The sequence below is a fragment of the Pseudopodoces humilis genome, chromosome 22 (genome assembly GCF_049639895.1).
Source record: "Pseudopodoces humilis isolate 2021_Gansu_Grassland_sample_001 chromosome 22, ASM4963989v1, whole genome shotgun sequence".
NCBI lineage: Eukaryota > Metazoa > Chordata > Aves > Passeriformes > Paridae > Pseudopodoces > Pseudopodoces humilis.
Window position 1 is genome coordinate 958,229 of NC_142221.1, and position 24,472 is coordinate 982,700.

Below are 24,472 nucleotides of genomic sequence, written 5' to 3' on the forward strand. Positions count from 1 at the left end.
TCAGTGTCTGAGCTCTGCCCTGGGCTCAGTGTCTGAGCTCGGCCCTGGGCTCAGTGTCTGAGCTCTGCCCTGGGTTCAGTGTCTGAGCTCTGCCCTGGGTTCAGTGTCTGAGCTCGGCCCTGGGCTCAGTGTCTGAGCTCTGCCCTGGGCTCAGTGTCTGAGCTCGGCCCTGGGCTCAGTGTCTGAGCTCTGCCCTGGGCTCAGTGTCTGAGCTCTGCCCTGGGTTCAGTGTCTGAGCTCTGCCCTGGGCTCAGTGTCTGAGCTCTGCCCTGGGCTCAGTGTCTGAGCTCTGCCCTGGGTTCAGTGTCTGAGCTCGGCCCTGGGCTCAGTGTCTGAGCTCTGCCCTGGGTTCAGTGTCTGAGCTCTGCCCTGGGTTCAGTGTCTGAGCTCGGCCCTGGGCTCAGTGTCTGAGCTCTGCCCTGGGCTCAGTGTCTGAGCTCGGCCCTGGGCTCAGTGTCTGAGCTCTGCCCTGGGCTCAGTGTCTGAGCTCTGCCCTGGGCTCAGTGTCTGAGCTCTGCCCTGGGCTCAGTGTCTGAGCTCTGCCCTGGGCTCAGTGTCTGAGCTCGGCCCTGGGCTCAGTGTCTGAGCTCTGCCCTGGGTTCAGTGTCTGAGCTCTGCCCTGGGTTCAGTGTCTGAGCTCGGCCCTGGGCTCAGTGTCTGAGCTCTGCCCTGGGCTCAGTGTCTGAGCTCTGCCCTGGGCTCTGTGTCTGAGCTCTGCCCTGGGCTCAGTGTCTGAGCTCGGCCCTGGGCTCAGTGTCTGAGCTCTGCCCTGGGCTCAGTGTCTGAGCTCTGCCCTGGGCTCAGTGTCTGAGCTCTGCCCTGGGTTCAGTGTCTGAGCTCTGCCCTGGGCTCAGTGTCTGAGCTCTGCCCTGGGCTCAGTGTCTGAGCTCTGCCCTGGGCTCAGTGTCTGAGCCCGGCCCTGGGTTCAGTGTCTGAGCCCGGCCCTGGGTTCAGTGTCTGAGCTCGGCCCTGGGTTCAGTGTCTGAGCTCGGCCCTGGGTTCAGTGTCTGAGCTCGGCCCTGGGTTCAGTGTCTGAGCTCGGCCCTGGGCTCTGTGTCTGAGCCCGGCCCTGGGCTCAGTGTCTGAGCTCTGCCCTGGGCTCAGTGTCTGAGCTCGGCCCTGGGTTCAGTGTCTGAGCTCGGCCCTGGGTTCAGTGTCTGAGCTCGGCCCTGGGCTCTGTGTCTGAGCCCGGCCCTGGGCTCAGTGTCTGAGCTCGGCCCTGGCAGAAGCTCCTGCCCTCAGGAGGAGGTGCAGGGCCCCGATCCTGCCCTGGGCCCGCTGTGGCTCCAGCCGAGCCGTGCTCGGGGCTGTGCGAGGCTCTCGCTGGTAACACGGAGCCAGCCCGAGGACTGCCCCGTGTTTTCCAGTATGATCTGATGCTGTGTCACCCGATTTGGTTACGGAGTTACAGGAGAGGCACTCTTAGAATGGGTGGAGCCATCCCATAGGAAGGGAATGGAGCTCGATTGCCTCCTCATAGAAATGTAAAGCTTCTCCCTTTGCAATTCCCCTTTCTTGTACTTTCCCACTAAGGCAGTAAAACCATATACTTGCCATGCCTACAATCCCATTTGTTTTCCTTTTTTCCTCTAAAGGCGACCTTTCTGAGGAGCCCTTAACCTCCCCCCTGCCTTTTCCTCTGTTACACAGAGCTGCTGCTCTCTGCTGTTTGTCACCCAAGCGAGGTGCAATGAAACTCTTCTTGTAACCACTCAGTTGACTGGGATGGTAAATTCGGTAGCCAGGCGAATAAAAATATAAACAAACAGATAAAACTGGAAATTGATAGAAGGATTCCATTTACACAATGACCTATCAAACTAGTAAGAAGTAAAAAATTGCTTAATTTTATGTGCACCAAGTGACCAACTTCACTAGAATTATTAATACCACATTCCTGGTGTGTTTAACGCCAGGGAGGAGAGGAATTACCCAATCTGTTGTTAAACCATTATCACAGAACAGCTCAGACATCAGGTGGATGTTTATTATCATTCCTTGCAGTTCCTTCCATTGCGCCTCTAAGCAATTTTATATTAATTTTTAAAATTTTTCTCTGAAATAGCTGCATACATAGTGAATGGAATAGATCTTTCGGGGAAAGTACATGCTGTGTTTACCTCCAGCCAGTTCTCTCACTGCAGTGCCTGACAGCAATAACGTCCACTGCACCGAGGCTGTTGAGATGTGTTAATATGAATTTTTATCATTTATTCAGCTACATTTGCAAACCAGGTTGGTTCTGGTTGGGGGTGCTGGGTCTCGTTGCCCAGGTTCCTGCGCCTGCCGACCCGCGCAGGCTCAGGCACTGCACGGCAGAGCTGCTGCCAGCAGCACCGTTGTTGGTAAAATGAAAACAGAGCCAGGAGCTGGCTATTTTCCTTAGAATCTGTTTGTTGCTTGAAATCAAATCCCCTTCAGTGCTGTAGTTTGGTCCCTGGCCTGCTCAGTGGTGTGGGGCAGCCCTGGGTTTGTCGCCTTCAGCGCTGAGATGTGCTGGGTTTTGTTATCCCCAGCCCGGACTTTGTTCCTGCCACAAAGGGGCTGCTGGCTCAAACTGTGGGGACACAACAGAGCCCCGATTGTCATGAAAATGGGCAAAGCCTCGCTGGAGCACGGGGAATTATGAAACTGTGGCCGTGGGTGGGAGAGCAAGAGCTCAAGGCAGGGCTGCCCGTCCTGGGGCCACACAGCTCTGCCAGCCCTGCTCTGCCCAAATTTGGGGTTTTCAGCAAAGGTTTTGGGATTGGCTGTGGCAAGTGATGGTATTGGCAGAGAGTGTCCTGGGAGAGCTGTGCCGGCCTGGCCCGGGACTGCTCAATCCATTTTGGTACTGGCTCATGATGTCACTTCATCTCCATATTTCTGAAAAAGTCACATCTTTTGAGAATTCCTTCTCTTTGGAATAGTGATCTCATGGCACATGACCAGGGAGCACCCGGGGAGAGGAGCAGCACCTCCTCCTGCTTCCTGTGCCTGTCCCTTATGGTTTTAACATCAGGACAATAAATCCCTTGCAGGCAGCAGTGCCACTTGACCACTTTTTGGCAATACTTTTGGCTTTTACTGTTATGAACCGGTGTCATTATAAAATCTTAGATGTTGGTTACAGTAGCATCAGGTTTTTCTGTCTGGGGTGGGAATTGGCTGATACAGGCTAAAATAAGAACCAGCTGCTTTATTTTTCTTTTGCTCAGACTTGCTGCATGGCTTTTTGGGTCAGACAACAGAACTCATTTTTCCTGTCTCTTTGCCTGCCCATTCCCAGTTAGTCTGTGATTTTACAGAATAGTTTTGGATCTCTGCAATTATTTTCTGCCCTTAAGGATTTATTATGGATAAACTGGCATGTGTATTTAATGTGAGTTTTGAATAATTTGGAAGATTCGGGGTTTTTTGGCAATTATAATTTTTCCCAGCTATGTTTTGTCTATAATTGCAGTTTCAGAAATAGGAGGGAGCTTTTTTTGGGTTTGTTTTGGGGTTTTTTGGTGTGTTTTGGGTCCGAGCAGCAGTTGTGGGAGCAACTTTGTGTTATCTGGAGATTAAGTTGCTTCATTTCAGCCTGCTGTGTCCACACCACACTGCGGCTTTACAAAATAAGCACTCTGCATTCTGGTCACACTTCTCCGAGGGGTGCCGGGAGCCAGCAAAGGGCTCGCAAGGGATGAAGAATGTGGAGCTCTGGGAGCAGCACAATTGCAAACAGCTGTGTCAATAGTGCAGCCAGGCCTGGCTTACCTTGGCCCTTGCTGCGAGGGCGGCTCCGCACCCAGCCCGGCTCTGGTGACTGCCACCGTGAAAAAGGGGGGCTCAGTCCCACGAGGGTCTCGTGGACTGACACAGAACTGCACAGATTTACAGCATCAGCAAAGCAGTGCAGGGTGGGCTTGCCAGAGTTCGCTCCTGCAAATGCACCTGCTGTGCAGAAATGCTGGGTTAAAAACAGGATTATCAGTAGAGAGCACCATGGAAGGGTTGGAGTTGGGGTTGGGATTGGTGGCCAGATCCCCTGCCCAAGCAGGATCAGCTGGAGCAGGGGGCCCAGGCTGCCAGGAGGACACCATTGAGCTCTGCCCTGCGTGCTCACAAGGTTACTTGCATTGCTGGATGTCACCAGAAAGCAATAAAATTTCAGGCTTGGGATGGAGTGAAATATGACCTCTTTTGTTGCCTCTGTGCCTTGTTTACTCTAAGCCAGCCATTTCTCAGAGCGCAGTTGGGCACTGCAGTCCTCAGGATGAGGAACAGGAGCAAACTGTAGCTTTTGAGCAGAGCCAGTTTTGAGACATCCAGGCATCTGGAGGACAGGTCAGATTGGGCATCAGCAGAAATGCTCTTGAGCCTGCCCTTAAATGCTGTGGTGTGGTGAGCTTTGGTTTGGGCTGGTCAAACACAGATGAGCACCAGGACAGTTTCTTGGGCACTAAGGACACATGAGCTGCACTGTAGCCCAGGCTGAGTTCATCCCAGAGCGAGGATGATGGGGCAGAAGATCTTCATGAAAATATTTTCTAGTGCAGATACAGGTGGCTGTGTCTGACAAAGGGCTCACCATGATCAGTGCTGCCAGCGGTACCCATTTTGAGGTGGGCAGCTAAATCAGTCACGGATTTATTGTGTTCCATTTGAACTCCAGCCTCTCACTTGTGCAGACCCCTGCGAGGAGGGCTCCAGTCCCCTGCCCCATAGCGACCACCACCAAAGCAGCAGCTGAATTCCCAGTCCTGGGGGAACTGGGAGTCCCAGTCCATGTTCACAGTGCTCTGCCAGGTGTGGCCATGGGAAGGGGCTTCCCTGAGGGCACTGTGAGCTGCACCTGTTGGCTGGTACTGCCTGTGCCTGCCCTGCTTTTCACTGGTGTTTAAAACTAGACATAAGTTTTTGGCCAATACTTTGTATCAGTTTAAATAATTTTCATAGAGTCATAAAATCTCAGAATTATTTGGGTTGGGAATGACCTTTAAGCTCATCTTGTTCTGAGCAGTGACACCTTTTACTGGACCAGGTTGCGCCAAGCCCTGTTCAGCCTCACCTCGAACGTGTCCAGGGATGGGGCAGCCACAGCTGGGGATCTCTGGATTTTGTTGATGTGTGTGTCAGTGGAACCTGTTTCACACTGCAGTGAGCAGCTCTCTCAGCTTCCCTGGGAAGCTGGTGGAAGGACTGTGCCAAGTGCTGGCCAGTGGTGATGGCTGGTGGCCAACGGCTGATGGCCACTGGCCAGTGGTTGGTGGTGATGGCCAGTATCTGATGCCTCCTGGCAACTGCCCAGGCCATGCCTCGCAGCAGGGGCAGTGATAAGTCAGTCTGTCAGTCGGTCTGTCAGTCGGTCTGTCAGTCGGTCTGTCAGTCGTTTGCTTGGTCGGTGAGTCAGTCGGTCAGTTGGTCTTTGGGTCAGTCGGTCTGTCAGTCTCAGCTGGCCACTCAGCCCCTGTGTCGGTCTGTTGGTCGGTCTGTTGGTCAGTTTGTCTGTTGGTCGGTCTGTCGGTGTCTGTCTGTAGGTCGGTCGGTCTGTTGGTCGGTCTGTCGGTCTGTCTGTCTGTAGGTCGGTCGGTCCCAGCCGGCACTCAGTGCCCGAGCGGGGCGGGCCGGTGCGGCGGGGGCGGCGCTGCCATCGCGTCGTTAGCATAGGGCGGCCCGCGGCGGCGGCGGTGGCCGAGCCGGGCTGCCCGCCCGCCGCCGCCATGAGGCGGCCCTAGGAGCCGGCCGGGAATGAAGCGGGACTCGACCTGCATGGAAGGTGAGCGGGGCCGGGCCTTTGTCCGGGCGGTGCCTGCGAGGGCCCGGGGCCGCCCCGTCCCGGCTCCCGCGGCGTGCGGGGCTCGGACCGCGGGGTGCGGGACCGCCCGGGACCGCGGGGAGAAGGAGCCGTGCGGGCTTTCCCCTTTTCCTGCCTTTTCACGGCTCCCGGGGCGCGGGGGGCCGAGCAGCATAGCCCTGGGCTGCGAGCGGGGTTATGCAATTTAAAAAAAAAAAAAAAAAAAAAAAAAAAAAGGTATTAGTTTGTTTTGTGGCTTAATTCGTTTATGTTTTAAACTTCCTAATCCCTCCGACCATCTGGAGGAGCTTTTTTTTAGTATCGTTAATTATGGATAGTATCGGGGTCACGGAGGCGCTCGTAGCGCCCGCCCGCCCTCCCGAGACCGGCGCTGCTTCCCCCTGGTATTTGCAGCTTTTTTTCCTCTCTGTGACTGAAGACAGCGGTAAAGCTCACCTTCAGAGTAAGGATGAAATATTTCAGGAGAGAACATTGCGTGTTTGGTAACACACGCTGGAGAAGTCACTGTTTCAGTTGTGCCCAGGCCCTGCTCCCGCAGCCCGGACTGCTGGGGGTGGGGTTAGCTTCAGATTTTCTTAATTCAGCATCGTTCTCAGTGGTTGCACATCTAGACAGCTTCAGTAGGGCCAAGAGAATAGGTTTTAGGGCAAGTAAGTCAGGTCTTCATCCTGTAAAGTATCAATTAAAAAAATCAAACCAGTCCAACCCAGTCGTTCATTCAGAGCGTGCGGCCGCGCCGGAGCGAGGGCAGGGACCGGGCACGGAGCTTTCTTTTGCTAAAATTGGATCAGCGAAAGTTGATCGCTTGAGGGAGCGACTAAACTCGGAGTCGGTCTGTGAGCGTGGGCAGCGGGACCGAGACCCTCGTGTCTGTCCCCAGCTGCGGTCCCGGCCATCGGGCACATTTTGGTGTGCGGGCTTTTGTTCCAAACTCTTTGTGCAACAACTGGCTGGAGTGAAGTATCCGTGTTCTCCCCGTCCCTCACAATGGAGCGGGGCGAGGGTCCCCCGGCAGCTCCCCTGGGCCGTGCGGTCCGTGGGGCGCGGCGCTGCTGTCGGGGTGAGGCAGCACCGGGGCTCCCCTGCCCGGGAGAAGTTGCATTTCACAGATGAGTTTTTGATATGCAAATGGAGATGCGTCCCAGGCAGGGGAAGGGTGACGGGTTTCATCAGCTGCACGCTCTTGATTTATACCGAGCCGAAAAGGAGCAGCTGATGATTTCTGTTTTCTGTTTTGTTTTTGTTTGTTTGTTTGTTTTTTATGGGGGTTTTCTTTTGACTGAACTCTTCTTGGGCAGAAACAGAATCAGGTGGAATAAGACCGTTGAGTTTGGGATTTCATTACTGGAAAGGGAGAACTGAGTGAGATGCACTGACCATTCCTCTAGTGCATCATTTCTCCTCTTTTCTTTCCAATACTCACTTGCTGCATTTTAAAATGAGGCTCTCTCTGAGTAGAACATCTTTTTACTGTACAGAGAATAAGATTGCAGGCTGCTTCTTTCTTTCCCCTCCTCTATTTTTTTTTTTTTTTTTTTTTTTTTTTTTTACAGGAGGCTTGTCCATTTAAATTAACCTTTCTCCCAGCTGGGCACACAAATGTTTTTGTTTTAGTTCACAGAGGGTTAATTCTATTCAGCTCTCACCATGGCCGGCCTGATCCGGGGCAGCACAATCTGCTCTTTGAGCCGGGCTGGCCAGGCAGGACGCGGTGCCTTCGCCTGCCTCCAGCGTGGGGCTGGGACCCCCATCTGCGGGGTCGATGGGGAGCAGGAGCGGGATGCCCCAGCCCTTTGTGCACCCCACCATGGGCTCTGCCACCGAGCTCGCTGCCGTCCCGAGCAGGGGCCAACGCACAGAAAATTTAATCCCTGTGTTCATCGATTATAAGTTAAAAGAAAAAAGCCCCTGAAGCAAAAGCGCCTGGTTTGGGGGTGGGCTTGTTTGGACAATGCAGCGCTCCACAGTGAGGGGGCAGTTCCTCCAGTTCTGGGGCTTGAATTTCACAGGATGCTTTTCCTGAAACTAAAAATTGAAAATGAAAAACATCGTTAGGATAAATAAAGGGAAAAAGAAACCCCCAACACGTTTGTTTGTGTTCGAGGCATCACCAGAGGCGAGAGGAGAGTGAGATGCGGTTGGGATTTAAGTAACACATGTGTGAGATCTCCCCCTCCGCCCCCTCCCCAAACAGCTGGTATTTAGCAGCTTGAGATTTAAACCCAGCTAAAGGGTGCTGCAGGGGGCTGCCATAGGGTCAGTTAATCACAAAGCAAATAACTGGCACACAGCTGAAAAGATGTTGTATATATTAACGAATTGCAGTGCTGAGTGTTGCCTGTAATTATTTTTTTTTCAGCTATGAAAGATTTCCTTAGCTGTAAATTCACATTCTGTTGTATAAATGGGAAGTTTTGCTGGCGGCGGCTTTCTGCCTTCTCCCTCTTGCTTTCCAACCAGGCCAAAGCTCAGCACCGTCTGCTCTGAGCTTTGGGTGAGGGGTTGTGCCTTCACTTTTGGCCTTACTTTTGGAAATAAAGTCTTTCTCTTCTATCGTAAAGATATGGAAAGTCCCACAATCCGACTGCACCAGCACACCGCCAGGTTTGCAAGGTAAATCTCCCAGGGAGCTGTAGCTGCTGTAGAGTTTTCAGCCAGGGCTCCAGGGGTGGGTGTGAGCTCCTGGCAGCCTGGGGACCCTCGGGGGCAGCCTGGGGACCCTCGGGGGCAGCCAGGTCCCCTCCCAGGACGCAGGAGTGCCGCTCCCAGCACTGCCCGCTCGGGGTGTTTGTCCACAGGACTGGCACAAGTGGGAGCAGCGACAGGGATGTGCTGGGTATGTGTCCCCATGCTTTAATTTATTTGCTGTGTATTTTAGAATCTCATTCACGTGCTGTAGTGTTTTCTGTTCGGGTCTTTGCTGTGTGTTTCAGCAGGATTGTAAGGTATTTCCTTTTGGAAATTCATAGGAATTTTTTTAAAAAAGTTATCAAGACTGCTCATTTTGCTGAGGGGAAAAGCCAGTTTTTTGAAAAATTAAATGTATTGCTTTTACTGTTTGTCTTCTAGAACATAGATGAGGAGAGATTTTTCCCTTTTTTTTACTCCATCTCCTGTGCTTCTTGTGTAACATCATCATATTCTTGGAGAATTTACATTGTATGTGGTATGAAACCTACCATGACCTCTGAAAACAATACATCCTTTAATGTGGCTTTGGGGAGGGGCTAGTGAGGGAGTAGCCATAAAAATCTTCAGGGTTCAAGATGAGGTTGAGATTTTTGTGAGTGCCTTTGTCGTAGCAGCAACTGTTTGATTTAGTGGCCCCTGCTACAATGGGTTGTGAGAACAAAGCCAGACTATCCCGTGTATGAGTTTGTTAAATGTAGTAGCCATCAGGAAAATTGGGGAGGGGGGCAGGGGCAAGCTTTCTCAGCCCTCTCTCTGAAATAAAACAGGTATTTGAAAAAATTTCTTATCAGTTGCTTTGTGTCCTAATCTGTGTTGTCTTGTGTAGCATTTGAAACCAGAGAGATCAGTGAGATGAGAGGTGACAGGGACGAGGGAGGGCTTTTTCACATAAAAATTGCTATTCTCATTATGTGTTTTGATAGACCAGTGAAATTTCAAGATTAAGGGAGTTCAGAGCACCCTCAGTGCAAAACTGCTTTAGATTTGCTCATGCTTTACCATTTCTCTGAAGTTTACTGCGGTTCTGCCCCATCTCTCCCTTCCTTCACCCACTCCAGGCGCTGCATTACGTGGAGTGAAAACTGGTAAAGGTCAGGAGCAGCAAACCCGTGGCTACAGGGCAGTAATGTGGTCCTGGTTCCTACAGGATTTTTTTAAAGATCTAAACCTCTAAGACTTTCTGTAGGCCATCATTTTTCATCTCCCAGTTTTGTTTGCACCAGGTTTGTGGGGAGTGCGGACACCTCTGTGGTCCCTGGGGTCTGTGTCTTTGTTCACGGTGTGTGCCGCTGCTCAAAGGCCAATTTTAATCTGGGAATCCAAGGAACAGCTTCTGCTGGAGGTGTGTGCAGTTCCTGGGGCCAGGGGGCCGTTCACACCGTCTCCCCCTTCGACTGGGGAGATGGGAATGGCAAGGGAAGGATTCTGATTCCTCCTCGCTTTAATCATCCGGGCTTCCCGCATTGGCTGGGTGACGGCCCTATTCTTCCCACAACAAAAAAAAGCTGTGCCTGGAAATGAGCCCTCATTGACATGGTCAGCCAGGGCTGCAGGGTGAGCAGGGAGCCCCGGGGGCTGTGCTGTGGTGCTGGAGCAGCCCAGGGTGTCCTGGCCATGCGTGGGACCCGATGGAGGTTCCCTGGTGGCTGCTGACCCCGGGATCCCCGGCACCCGGGATTTATGGCACTGCTGTGCAAGCAGGGGGAGGGCCAGGAGTTAAGCTGAGGCTGAGCTAAACCCTGCAGATAGAGGACTCCTCTGTCCTGGCTAATCCCTGGCCCCCTCCCCGCGTTTATCAGATTGCTGAAGGTGGAGATTGTGCACTTGGTGACTACAAAGTCATGTTTAGCTGCCTCCCTTCAGAGATGCTCAGATAGCCCCACTCCTGAGCTGTACCCACATTCCTTTGGGTTCAGCACATACCCGAGATGGTCTGTCATGTAAAATTGGGAATGTTTTGGTGAAAATTAGGAATGTTTCTTCCCTTAAAGTTTGTGTTTCCTTTGTTCATCCCTTTATTTTAATGTTTTATAACAGTGAAATTTGCAGAACAGTGCAAATGTGCATGCTGTGCATAGCAAACCTTATAGAGATTAACACAGATTGGTTCTGGTTTCTACTGGGTTTAAGCTCTGGAGAAAACTGCTTGTGAGTAGGAGCAGCTGGTTTAGATTTTTACTTGACTTATGTAACTGAAAACTGGTTTAATTTCTGGTCCCAATACATTTGGCTCATTCATTTCTCTTGCATTCACATGTGCTGCAGTAGTAAGAAGCTATAACCTGTTTTGTCAGCTTGCTTGGGCTTTATTGAGGCTGGAGAAGACTTCACTGTGACTCTTACATCCTGCTGCTCCAAAAATCCATCCTGTAGATGAATACCTTTGTCTCAGAAATCTCCCTGGTCAAATCTCGATGAGGAAAGTCAGGCTTGGTGGTGTTGTGCTGCAGTGAGTTTGACCCAGCTCATCTTCACAAGCCAGTCCCATCCAAAGGCTGGGGTTTTTCAAGGTTTGTGTCCAAACAGGAGCAGTGGGTGTGGGCAGCACCCCAGGCACGGTGTGGGTTTGTGCTGCTGTGTCTGCCCAGTCTGAGCTCCCTGTTGGCTCCCAGTGTGGATGGTGGGCATGGGAAGCTGCCGTGCCCTGCTCTGTGCCCAGGCAGCTGCAGGGAGCCAGTGCCACCTCCTGGGTCCTGCCTGGGCCGTGGGTGTTCCTGTCCCCGTGGGCAATGGCACTGTCCTGCCTTTGGGCCAATGAACACCAGAAGCAGCCTGGTTTAACCAGCATCCCTAGGAAAGGTGTGATGGAGTGAGAAGCACCAGAGTGGTTCCTTTCTCGGTGCTTGGCTCAGCCAGGGCGATCCAGTCATCTGTTTGACCTTTGGGAAAGCAACCCCATGGGCAATACTGGAATACTGCAGATTTCTGTGTCCCTGAATGTATTTGAATAGCTTCCACCTTTACAGTGCTGATCTGTTTGCAACTGTTCGGATTTTAATGGGTTAAAACATGAGGTGGGGGCTGGAGGCAGCTTGGCCTGGCATGCAGGGGGTTAAACTGTTGAGCTGTGAAACATCTGCTACAGGAAGAGCTGCTGGTAAAATAATGCTTGCTGGCATTATTTTAAGCATAGCTGACTTGGTTGAAGTGAGGTTTAGGCCTCCCTATGCAGTGTGAGGTGATGAGATTCTGGGTTAACTACCTGGGGCTCTTCACCATCATTTACTTCTTCCTTTCTGTTTGACATCGCTGTCTGCAGATCTTGCCAAGCCCAGCATCATCTCTGCTCTCTCTCTCAGGCAGTGTTAGAGTCTTAAAATACTGAATTTAATGTGACAGCTCCTGTTGTGGAGAGCCCTACAATTTGCATTTTTAGTCATCCGAAGGCCTTCTGAAGATTTGGGAAAGGATCAGTAAAATCACATCACTGTGGCTTATCTGTATGGTGGTTTCTGTAGTGATGTTCTCTTGGGTTCTGGGCGGTGGCTCTGCAGTGAGGCTCTTGAAGCCCAGAGGTGCCCCTGGAGTCTGAGCTGTGACAGGATTTTGCACTCACTGGTGTCTGCCAGGTTTCTCTCTTTGCACACCCTGCTCTGGGCAGCTGAGGCAGGACATTTTGGAACCCTTTATTCCCCACTGGAGTTTGTGTTCCTTTCTGCTAAGAACAGCAGGAAGGTCAATGGAGGCTGCCAGCGAGAGCCACAAGGGTCCTGCCTGGCAGTGGGGAAGGGAAGGATGGAGCTGCCCCTGTGGGATGGATCCTCACGGGCTGACAGTGGCTGCCCCTCAGTCAGACCGACCTGGCAGAACCCCCAGGGTCCTTCAAAGCTTTTCCTCTTGCCTTGCAGATGAGCGGGTGGATCAGCGAACCTGCCTGATCTGCGGGGACAGGGCCACGGGGCTGCACTATGGGATCATCTCCTGCGAGGGCTGCAAGGGCTTCTTCAAGAGGAGCATCTGCAACAAGCGAGTGTACAGATGCAGCCGGGACAAGAACTGCGTCATGTCCCGCAAGCAGCGCAACAGGTGCCAGTACTGCCGGCTGCTCAAGTGCCTCCAGATGGGCATGAACCGCAAAGGTAACGGGCTGCCCTTCCCTGCCTGCCCCTCCCTCAGCTGCCAACCTTGTGTTGCAATTCTGCCTCCGAAACTCCCTGCAAAAAGAAAGCAAAACTTGAGCAAAATCATGCATGGATTTAAAATTACACACAGATACTAAGTCCTGAGCTACTTCATTTCTGTATGGAGGAATAATCTATACGAATTGGAAGCATGTATAAATATTTTGAGAATATTTGTATTTATGCTGAGCAAAGTGGTCACTATTTCCATGCTTCAATCTACTAATGAGGTAAAAATTAAAGCATTTAAACAGGCTTTTAGAATCCCGGGGGATCTGAGCCAGACATTACCTGTTTGCTGTCGTGGGTGCTTAGACCAGCAGCTGCAGCCCACGGGTGAGGTGTGAGGGTTTTCACCAACCACCTGCTGTGGCTGAAACAGTTGTGGTCTGGGTAAGGGACAGCCACCCCTTATCCCCACATGTGCAGAGGTGATGGAATGCTGTGGTATCATCTTCAGGATGGACAGTCTGAAGTAACTCAGAAATTAGTAATAAAGAATGGGCTGTGTTTGATGTCAGTGTCACATATCTACTCCTCACTCCAGTCTTTTGTGTGTTTAACCTCTGGAATTGCTGTTACCTATTAAAAGCAGAGATTCCTCAGTTTGATGGCACAAGTGGGAGCTGGCCATGCTCCCCTGGCAGTGAGGCAGTGGAGTGACCATCCCAAACCCCAGTGTCACCACGTGGTTTTAGATGTGGCTGTTGACGGCCTCTGGGCCATTGCTCATGCCAAAGCCGCCTGTCAGAAGCACTGCAACTTCCATAAATTCACTGCAAATCCACCGGGATCTTCCTTAGAAAATGCATCAGGGGCCGGGATGGGAGAGCTGGGACCAGGGGGTGTGCTGTGGGTCTGGGGCCCTCACCTGTGGCTCGGGGTGTGCCGTGGGTCAGGGTGTGCCGTGGGTCAGGGTGTGCCGTGGCTCGGGCTGTGCCGTGGCTCGGGCTGTGCTGTCGCTCGGGCTGTGCTGTCACTCAGGGTGTGCTGTCACTCGGGCTGTGCTGTCACTCAGGGTGTGCTGTCACTCGGGCTGTGCTGTCACTCGGGCTGTGCTGTCACTCAGGGTGTGCTGTCACTCGGGCTGTGCTGTCACTCGGGCTGTGCTGTCACTCGGGCTGTGCTGTCACTCAGGGTGTGCTGTCACTCGGGCTGTGCTGTCACTCAGGGTGTGCTGTCACTCAGGGTGTGCTGTCACTCGGGCTGTGCTGTCACTCGGGCTGTGCTGTCACTCGGGCTGTGCTGTGGCTCGGGCTGTGCTGTGGCTCGGGCTGTGCTGTCGCTCGGGCTGTGCTGTCACTCGGGCTGTGCTGTCGCTCGGGCTGTGCTGTCACTCAGGCTGTGCTGTCACTCGGGGTGTGCTGTCACTCGGGCTGTGCTGTCACTCGGGCTGTGCCGTGGCTCGGGCCCCTCACCTGTGGCTCTCACCTGCGGGCACACAGCGCCACCTGCCGGCCCGCGCCCGCCTTCCCTGCTCCCCCTCTTCCTCGTCCTCCTTTTCGTTTTCTCCTTTCCTTTTTCTCCCTCCCCAAACAACCGCGTGGATTCCACTCACCGCTGGTGTCCCTGCCGAGGCCAGGCAGCCCTGCAGGTGCTCGGTGTTGGGTTCTGGAGCTTTCTCTTCCTGTCCTGGTGCCAAGTTATGGCATTGTTGGGTTGGAAAATCCCTTCAATATTAGGTCTAAATACAATAATTTTTAATTCAGGTAAGGTGCAGAGCTTAGCACTGGTAGGAAAATCATCTTTGAGGAGAGTGGCTGTCATGCAGCCCAGGAGCAGGATGATATTCCAGAGTCCATCTGTATTTGGGAACTATTCTGGTCTCTTGAGGCCCACCAGGAAAAACATTCCTACATTTTATTGCAGGTGGAAGCTATTGTCTGCTAAAATTATGCTTTGAAATCAAAACAGCAAGACAATTTATGCCCAGGGCTCATAATGGAATGAGCTGAAGGGAAGCTTCTAAATCACAGTGGTAAAATATTTTGGAGAATTAGAAAAATTCCCCCAGAATTCAGGTAGTTCCAGTAAGTTTAAGAAACCTAAAGGGGGTAACAGCTAACTATGACAGCTTCTTTTTTTTAGTGAGAAACTGATATTTTTTTATGAAGAGCTTTCATAGGAGATAAACAGCCAGTGCTGTGCATTTCCCAGGTTGGTGGTTGGGGTTTGGGAAACCACAGTTCAGGTCCCGTGGGCTTTTCCTCTGCCCTCTGAGGCACTCCCTGCACTGCGGGAGCAGCCTCGAGGCACACGAGGAGGATTTGAGCTGAGGATATCTCAAACCAAGCAGCAGCGCGGCTTTTCTGGGACAGAAGTTTTTGCTTGAATTTGGTGTCACTTTCTGCTCCGGGAGGGCCTCCTGCAGCCCCGTGTGCCAAGCAGGGTGAGGCCATGCAGCAGCAAGGTCACCGTGCAGCTGGGGAGAGCCTCCTGCCAAGTCTGGCCAGGTCGTGGTGGGAAAGAGATCGGGCACTGATAAACGGGGACGGCCTGGGAGGGGAGGCACACGAGGAGCAGGGCTGCCATGGCTTCTGCAGAGAGAGGCAGAGGGAAGAAGAAGGTAGAGAAGCTGCTCCAGGTTAATCCCCTCAGCTGGACTTGCAGCTCCCTGGAAACTGTTTAAAGAGCCTTAAAAGTGAAGCTGAGAAATGAGGCCACCCCTCTGAAACGCAGCCGTGCAGATCGGTGTGGTAACTTGAGTTTTAAACAACGGCTTTGCAAGCAACCAGCGGGGTCAAACATCTCCCCTCCATTTTCTGTGGTGGCTGTAGGAGATGTGGCCCTCTGAAGTGACAGCAGGGTTAGCAGTCACCAGTGCAGTGCTTTGTGTCTGTGCTGGTGGCAGCACTGCTGGTGTCTCTCTGGATTCTGGCTCATGGTGCTTCACAGGGCTGTGGGCAGTGGAGTTGGATGTGCTGGCCTCTACATCTCATTTTCCAGCAGTTCTGGGCATTCATTGGGTTATTTTCAGGGGTCAAATATGGTTCCTTACCATGTGCCACTTCTCAAATTATGCTGGAATCAATTCTGATAAAAGATTGTTATTTCTTCATTACCTGTCACTCAAGGAGCACACGAAAAAACTAAAATCCTTGAGTAATGCTTGTAGTCCCATTGATGTGTCTGTGCCTTTTGGGGTGAGAACCATGGTGTGTGTTGCTGAAGCACTGAAGGTTTCTTTGCAAACTTCTTTAATGAAAAAAATAAATCTTTTAAGGTATAAAAGCTTCTTTCAACATAAATAGGTATCTACTTATGTACTTTGGGAATTGCTGGCAGTGGTGTTCCTCACAAAGCTTTGGTTGTATCTTTCAGCAATCAGGGAGGATGGCATGCCAGGAGGCAGAAACAAAAGCATTGGACCTGTCCAGGTGAGCACATTCCCTCCAGGACTCCCTTCACCTTTTGGTCTGCTGGCCTTGGCTGGGCTGGGCTCAGGCCACGGCAGCAGCTCAGCCTGGGCTGGGGCTGGCTTGGCTGAGCCTCCATCATACCTGGCTGTGTGTCCTGCTGGCGTGGCAGGGCTCTGACTCTGTCAGAAACACGTCATGAGCTGCAGGCTGGTAAACAGAGCTGGCTGCTGCCCATCCCAGGGTGCTGCATGGACACACAGGCTCACAGCACCCTGTCCTTTGTGAGCCACACAAGGACGTCTGTCCCTCCATGACTCCCAGTAAATCTCAATCTGCCTGCTGCAATCCCTTCAGCTGTGGCAAGCAGGGCACCAGTAAATGTCTCTCTGATTGATGGCACAGCTTGTCCAGAGATGCCTTGTAAAGCACGAGGTAATTCAGCACAGCAGCTTGTGCCACATGCCTGAGAAATGATGGCCATTTCCAGCTTGCTTCTGGAAAAGGGGTCTTTTAAAAGTTTACTGTTTATTTTAGCAAAATAGAAATAACACTGAAAGCAATTTCTGTGAGTTCTGAGTGCCTGGGAAGGAACACTCGGCCCAGCCCAAAGTGTGAGGAGCCGAGCAAGCACCGCTCTGCCCTGCTGGGCAGTCGGGTGTCTGGGATCAGTGTCAGACACAGCCTCCCTGGAGCCACACAAACCTGTTCCCTGCTGTTCTCATTAAGGGACATACACAGAATTAAAAAAAAAAAAAGAAGCCTCTAAATTTTTATGCATTTTCCCCATTAGTGGTGGGACCCTCCTCCAGGAGCATGCTCAGCACTTTCTTAAAACTTTATATTACAGTGAAATAAATTTAAAAATTTTTTTAGTCCATTTTAGCTTTGTATATGTTACTCTCTGGAATTTAAGTATTAGGTGTTGGATTGTTACTTCAGGTACCACCTGGTTCTTATCTGGAGGAAAATAGGCAACTCTGTCTCCTTGTAAATGTTTTCTGACTGATTTCATATGTGTCACCTTGTCTCTCTTGATTGCTTTATCAAACCAGAGCCTGCCCCACCTCCTGTTTGCCTTTCCCTCTGCCAGTCCTAAGTGATGTTCCCAATGTACTGGCCTCAATTACTTGCAAGTTTTTCATGGTGTGACAGGGGCTGATTTACAGCTCGTTGCCATGTCTATCTGACATCATCTTTTCATGTGTCAGTCCCTATCTGCTGTGCTACCCTCACTTGTATGGTACTGCTGGAGCTGGAGGTCACCACCATTACCTGTAAATAGAATTTTTCATGTGTGTTGTTAAATGCAGAGGAAGGATGTGGTACCTGCAGCCCCCTTGGATGTGACTGAACAAGGTGTTTGTAAACAGAGATTCTGCTTTTCTGTTCCCAGCCAAAGTAACCATTGTGTCCTGCATTTGACAGATATCAGAGGAAGAGATTGAGAGAATTATGTCTGGGCAAGAATTTGAGGGAGAGGCAAACATGTCATGGAGCAACAACGGAGACAGTGACCATAGTTCCCCTGGAAATGGAGTTTCTGAGAGCAACCAGCCTTCACCTGTTTCTACTCCATCTTCAAGGTGGGAATGACCTCTGGAAGAATTTGGTGTTAGAGGAATCTTGGATTTCTTTCCCTGGGTGATACTTGGGGTCAATGTAGGGAAAACATGTGAGTGCATCTTTGTGTCATACAGCAGGTTCTTACCTCTCTGATTGTGTTCTAAGACAAACAGGCACCAGATTAAAAAGAACTGAACTGGGAAGTGAGATGTTTGTGAGCAAAGGAAGACAATCTTGAGTTAAAATTATATTTAAAATATACTTCCGTTTATATTGATTGTGTTTTCTGCAGATCTTGAGAGCTTGATCACCTTTCACTGCTCATTCTGCATAAGCTCTTTCTCTGCACCATGCTCAGATTTTAAAAATAAAACCATTTACGTTAATAATTGGTGGTGTTACATTAAAGTTGGCTACTGTGAATACAAACCTCCTGATGCAGTTCCTGATGCAGTCTTTGATTGCAAACACAGCAAGAATCTCAGACCTGATCCCATCTGCTTTCAGTTGCAGCTTAAGCTTGGCCTTGTTTGTGTGCACTGGCTGTGAGTACTTACGGTACGATCCTCAGTTCTGGCCCTGTAAGGAAGCCAGGTGGAAAGGCTGGGCACAGGTGGGTTTTGGGTTTCTGCTTTGCTCCCTGAATTGGCAGCTCAGCAGCAGCTCCCACATCTCCATCAGGTGGAACCAACACCCATCCAGGCTGGACGCGCGGCCAGTGCAACACCCGGCTCTTTCCAGGGCAGGGTCTAAACACAGAGACATTTCCATTCTGTTTGCTTTCCCTAGTTTTGTTAACATTTCTGGTGGAGCTGGATGCAGCACTGTAATGAACCAGGCGGAGTTTTGGGGGTGTATTGAAGAGTTTTTCCTTTTCCAGTAGGTCTGTGGAGCTGAACGGGTTCGCTGCACTCAGGGATCAGTACCTGGGCACGCCGGTGTCCACGCACTACCAGTACCTGCCGCACCTTTTTAGCTACTCCGCCCACTCGGCGCTGATGGCGCCGCAGCCGCGCAGCCTGGACCCGCAGTCGCTCAGCCTCATCAGCCAGCTGGTGTGTGCCGAGGACCTGGAGCCGCTCGGCACCCCCATGCTCATCGAGGACGGGTGCGTGTGACGCGGGGACGTGACCCCATCCCGTCCCGCTGGGGCTGCAGCTGGGCTGCTGGGCCTGGCCGGGGCTCCAGGCTGCATGGTCTGGCCAGGCTGGGTGCTGGGCAGCTGGGTGAGCCCAGGGGCTGCGAGGACTCCCCTCGGCCCCTGCCTGGGCAGGGTGGGTGCTGACTATCGTGGCTCCTGTCACCAGGTGACACTCCGGGCACTGGCAAATTCCTTTGGCATTTGCCTCCTTTCTGAGTGCCTCAGATGATGTCATTCGATGTTTTTAATGTTTTTTCTGCCTTTGTATTAACTGTGCCTGCAGGTATAAAGTGACTCAGGCAGAGCTGTTTGCGTTGCTGTGTCGTCTGGCGGATGAATTGCTTTTCAGGCAGATTGCTTGGATCAAGAAGCTGCCGTTCTTCTGTGAACTCTCCATCAAGGACTATACCTGCCTGCTCAGCTCTACATGGCAGGAGCTGATCCTGCTGTCCTCGCTGACTGTTTACAGCAAGCAGATCTTTGGTGACCTTGCAGATGTCACCTCCAAGTACTCTCCCTCTGATGACGAGCTGCACAGGTGAGATGGGCTGAGCCCGGGGTGAGGCAGCAAAATCTGGAGATGAGGAGCCATGGGAGCCCAACAGTCAGGTGTCCTCTGACCACCTTCTGGGACAGGTCACTTCACCTGTGACCGTTTTCCTTTTCTGCTTTTTAAAGAACAGTTGTTCCAGGCTTAGAAAGCCTGTAATGGTTAGTCAGCACTGGATCACAACCTCCTTCTGCAGGAGAAGGGCACGGTGATGAATGAGGCTCTTTGAATTCCATGTAGCAATGCTGTTGTCCTCCAACACAGCCACCTTTTTATGGGGGCGTGGGGAAGGGGGGTAAAACTAACCAACACTTTGGGTAACCCTGGCACACAGGAAAGAAAGTCTTATTTAAAAACCCTTTGGGCCAGTGGAAAGGTTGTTCACAAAGCTGGTTGTCTGTATTATCAAAGTGTTCATTATTAACTGCTATTTCATTGTTTTGATTAGATAAATTTAAAGATGTTGCAACTTAGCGCTTGTTTTTTTGTTATCTGATGCTCTGAGGAGCTTGCCTTTCATTTATCATGTTGGTCAGGGTGTTGGTTTTTGGTTTGGATTTTTTTTTATTTTGTAGTCTTGGTGCCAGACAGATTCTTCTTTGGGTAGTAGAGTCCTAATCTCACCACACAATGGCAGAACAAGTAGGATTTAGAGAAACTGCTGCCCATCCTCCCTTAAACACCTGCCCTTTGCTCTCTGCCCTTCCTGGGCTCACGATGCTGCCAGAGTCACCAGGGGATGTCTGATGAGTAGAGATTTAAAACACTGCTGTGGTCCTCGGCCATTGCAGTGTCTCATGGTTCTTGGGGGCTCCTTTGTGTATCTGTTGTGATAAGCAGAGGCACTGGCTGGCTGAGCCCATGGCAGGGAGCTGGCCCCAGGTGTCCCATTTCCTGGGACAGGTTCCTCTGTGGCGCTGCTCTGCACAGCCATTCATCGTGCATCTGGTGCCGCTCCTGCGAGGAGCACTGAGGGTCATAGAAAACCACAATGACACTTGTTCTTGCACTCAGCTGTCCTTTTGTTCCTGCTGTCCTGGTCAGAGCCTCACAGGAGAAGTGTTTGTTTCATTTTGAGTTTGTGATAAATACAAGCGAGAGGTAAGACAACGAGACAAAGGAGGAATCCTCGCCCTGCAGAAACCAGCAATTCAGAGCTGGTCGCCTTGAAGGTCCTTCAGAGAAGATCTGTGGACATGGATGAAAATAGGTGTTCTTGGGAGAGGAATGCTTCTGCAGTCTCTTCTTGTGATTTAGCTTTTCAAGTGTCATTAATTGTCGTTAGTAACCTGGGAGAATGCACGCCCAAAAAGCCATTTAGCAGGAAGCTGCACAGATGAGGAGTCTGGAGCTGCAGGGCTCCCTCCCACTGGTCTTCATGGTCCTTCAGCCATGGCTTGACTGTGTCCAGCAGCAGTGGGATAGCTCATGGTATCAGTTTCCCTGTCCAAAGCTGGTCCCTTTGGATTTGAGAGGGGCCCTTTTGGAGAGGTGTCCCATTTGTGGGTGTTCTCAAAGAGCCCCCTGCTCCTCTGGCATTGATCAGGAATGATTGCAAAGGGAGCTTCATCAGAGCTCACACATGGTTGGAGAAATCTCACTGAGTAGGGATGGTCTGGCACTTCAGGGTTAATTTCTGCTCTTAACAAAATGACAAGAGCAGTGCTAAAGCATAGGTGACAAACAAAGGCATAGAATGAGCTCCACAGCCCCTGTGTTTTAATTGCTTCTAACAACTGGCTAAATGTTCTGTTTGCCTGCTAGATCAAATGTTTTCTTTTATTGTGCTGTTTTTCTGAAGATGAATATGAAATGAATAGACTCCTGACCTCCCCCAGCACTCCTGATTGTGCTTCCCTTCCCCCTCCTCCCCAGCTGATCCCGATAACTCCCAGCCAGAAACTTGCCTGGTGTAAACTGTGAGGAAAAGTGTGTGGAGGAGTCAGTCCTCGAAAAGAAATAGGGCTGTGAAAAACAGAACAGCTTTGTTTGAAAGGGGGAGGAAAGTATGTGCAGAAAAGTAAGACAGTTCAACTGCAGGAATGAGAGAAGAGCTCTCCTGGATTTATGAAGTGATGAGTGGCTGGTAAAAATGTGCATGCTCTAAAAGGAAACCCAACAGATGACTGAGTGGTCTTTGTGCTCATTAACTTCTTGAGCTTTGCAATCTTGCACCTGCAAGATTTTTAATGTCAACTGGAGAGCAAGAAAACTTGCACAACTTTAGATTAGCCGACGAGGCTTTCATCACTTAGAATATTACTTTCTTGAAGAACTGACCTGGAGTTCAGACAGCTTGTTTTCACTTTGCAGAGGTCAAACCCCACCGTGCATTTTACAAATAACTTTGAAGTAAACAAACACACATGCCAAAATAAGGTATTATTCAGTGAAAAAGGTTCTATTTCTGTTCTATTCAGAGATGGCTTGCTGGCTGTGCTCTTATTCTTTGTGCTGCACAATGCTAGAGCACGCTGAAGCTTCCCGAAACACTTCTGTCCCACTTCTGAGCGCTTCTGCAATATGTAGTTGCTTTGAAGCCAGGTATTACTGTGAGATGTGTTCCCAAGAGGCTGTTCTGGCCCTGGGCAGGCGTGGGATGCTCTGGAGGTGCCTGCAGATACCCACAGCCTTCCACACCCTCTCGCTCCGCTCCTGCCTGGTCCTTCCCCATGGCTTTTTCATGGTGCACACGTGGGGTATTACTCTTGATGAAATGTGGCAGCCTCTTGAGCAGGAGGACCTCATTCTGCACCCACAAAATCTCCATCAGGCAGTTTCCAGGAGGTTTTGGGGTGTTACATCAGTGTGCCCTGTGCTACCCGTCTGTCACTGGCTTCCCTGCAGGTTCCTGGGTCTGTGAAACCTTCTCTGCTGTCAGAACAGGCTGGTGGTGAGCTGAATCACCTAGAGAGGTTTTTTCCTACAAATATCTGTAGGCCGTGGACTCCCCATCGCTGGGCCAGGCAGGATGAGGCTCTGAGTAACATGGTCTAGTGGAAAGTGTCCCTGCCCTTGGCAGGGGAATGGGACTGGATGAGCTTTGAGATAATTTCCACCAAATCATTCCATGGTTCTATGATTCTGCATTTTTAACTGAGACATTTTTCTCCTTATTTTTGGTACCAGCAGACTTCAGGCATTTTGGATGACTTTTTTTAAAATTTTCTTGCAAAGTGTTAAAATCTCTGAACTGACTTTAATAAGCTTCATACCTTCACTGTCCAGTCCATGTGATGTGTGTGCTGATGTGTGATCTCTGTCCTCCAGATTCAGTGAAGAGGGGATGGAGGTGATGGAGCGGTTGATCTACCTCTTTCGCAAATTCAACCAGCTGAAGGTCAGCAACGAGGAGTACGCATGCATGAAAGCCATCAACTTCCTAAACCAAGGTGAGGCAGCAAAGAGGAGCTACCAGCCCCACTTGTTCATTTTTCTGCTTCAAAGGGTGAATTTGTAAGTCTGGTTGCTCTCTTTTTAGAGCTTTTCAGACTCATTAAAATGTTTATCTTCAGCATATATCCTTAGGTCTCTTAGCTGGGTTCCTACTTTTTAGGTTCTCTACCTAAGTCTGACTCTTCACAGTGAAAGGTAATCATGAATGAAGTATTTACGAATATATGTGCAGGCCATGAATTCAGCCTAGGAAAGGGCTGTATCTTCCTGTTGATTAAGTAGCATATTAAAGCTGGCAGTTCATGCTCCTTCAAGACCCTTGGCATTTCAAAATCCATGCAGAGACAAATGCTCAGTGAATAGTGTTCAGCTGTAATTTTGGAAATAAATGTCCCCAAAGTCTTTTGTACTGTGAAAGATAGTTTCAGTCTGTAAAAATGTGCTGCGGGCTCCCTCCTCCCCCACTCATTTCCAGAGGGAGATAATGCTGACGCTTCAATCTGTGCCGGGCCGAGGTTCCGGTTTGCTTCCCTGGGCAGTTTCCTGACACTGGATAATGCACTTCTCGAGCTGTCTCCATTGTTTTCCAGAATGTATTTTCATTAGCTTCCTGTCTTCTTTTATTTTTAGTTGAAGTTTGCAATTTTTTATGTGAAATACCTGAGACTTATTTTTGAAAGTCAGCTTTTGGGCAGTGGATCAATGCCTCTTCCGTCAGATGGTCTCCCAGCTCTGAGCCTGCTCCGAGGCTCGGCAGCTTCCTTGCTGCTGTGCTGGATCCTCCCCAGGAGCCGCCAGTGCCGATGCCGCTGGTCACGCTGCCAGTGGGACTTCCTGCCTGTCCATTTTTCCTTTGTGTGTGTTGTCTAACACTGGCAAAGCTAAATTTAAAAACAAGAACTTGACAAGTTTATAAAGCTCCCGTGACATAATTCGTAAGCAGGTGGGGAGAAATGTGATGATATCTTGAATTATAGAGCTGAGCGCTGTCCTCAGCCAAGATGATACAGCTAAAACCAATGTGTTGCTGTCTGAAGAGGTGTTAGACTGATGTCCTGTGAGGACCAAACCCTGACACCTGGCTGTGTTGTGCCAGGCATGGATTTCAGGTTGCTGGGGCTGTTCCCTCTAAGAGGATTAATTGAGCTGCAGATGAGCCTCTAATGAGACATTAGCTATTCTCTTCCCAGCCTTTTGTGGAGAGAAATCCTGGATCCAGACACACTTACAAAGACACATCCATGATGCAGGCACAGCAGGAGGGGAGATGGGAGTTTTAGTATTGGTCTAGCTGGGTGCTGGAAGGCAGTCTCCAAAGCAGGGACCCAGATCAGAGGGCCAGAAATCAATCTGTCATGAAGAAGTGGCAGTAAGTGCGAGGCTGCTGCTCTTCTGAGATGTTTTTGTCATGTTTTCATTGCTCTGATTGTATTCCTCACCAGATATCAGGGGTCTGACCAACGCCTCCCAGCTGGAGCAGCTGAATAAGCGGTACTGGTACGTTTGCCAGGATTTCACGGAGTACAAATACCCCCACCAGCCAAACCGCTTCCCGGATTTAATGATGTGTTTGCCAGAGATACGGTATATTGCAGGTAACTCCTGAGCACTTCTCCCACTGGGAGCAAGGAATGAAATTTGCTTCTAAAATATAATTGACTTACTGCAGTGTAATTCTTGTGGACTTTGGTCAAGGATGTTTGTGTGGGACCATTTCCTATCAGAGCTTCTGCCCATCTTTTTATTCCCATCCCATTGCCCTGTGCTTATCCAGTCTGAGGGGCTCTTGGCAAGGTGTCCTGGTGATGCTGGTGGGCACAGGGCTAGTCCCACTCTGGGAAGAGGTGCCTTGCTCCAACTCTTTAAGTA

At 50.7% G+C, this 24,472-nt stretch overlaps 1 protein-coding gene across 3 annotated transcripts in view; it reads left to right on the forward strand.

Moving 5' to 3' along the window:
- Positions 1-24,472, forward strand: part of NR6A1 (nuclear receptor subfamily 6 group A member 1) — a 63,947-nt gene that overhangs the window by 32,900 nt on the left and 6,575 nt on the right. Inside the window, exons 1-8 of one of the 3 annotated variants that reach the window (XM_088065760.1) lie at positions 5,642-5,743; positions 12,322-12,552; positions 15,916-15,971; positions 17,379-17,536; positions 18,397-18,624; positions 18,941-19,195; positions 22,478-22,599; positions 24,046-24,198. In XM_088065760.1, coding sequence (XP_087921886.1) covers positions 5,716-5,743; positions 12,322-12,552; positions 15,916-15,971; positions 17,379-17,536; positions 18,397-18,624; positions 18,941-19,195; positions 22,478-22,599; positions 24,046-24,198 — 1,231 coding nt within the window. In that variant the 5' untranslated portion in view covers positions 5,642-5,715. Of the gene's footprint in view, positions 1-5,641; positions 5,744-12,321; positions 12,553-15,915; positions 15,972-17,378; positions 17,537-18,396; positions 18,625-18,940; positions 19,196-22,477; positions 22,600-24,045; positions 24,199-24,472 lie in introns of those variants that run through there. The other 2 variants (XM_088065759.1, XM_005529244.3) reach the window with 2 other exon arrangements.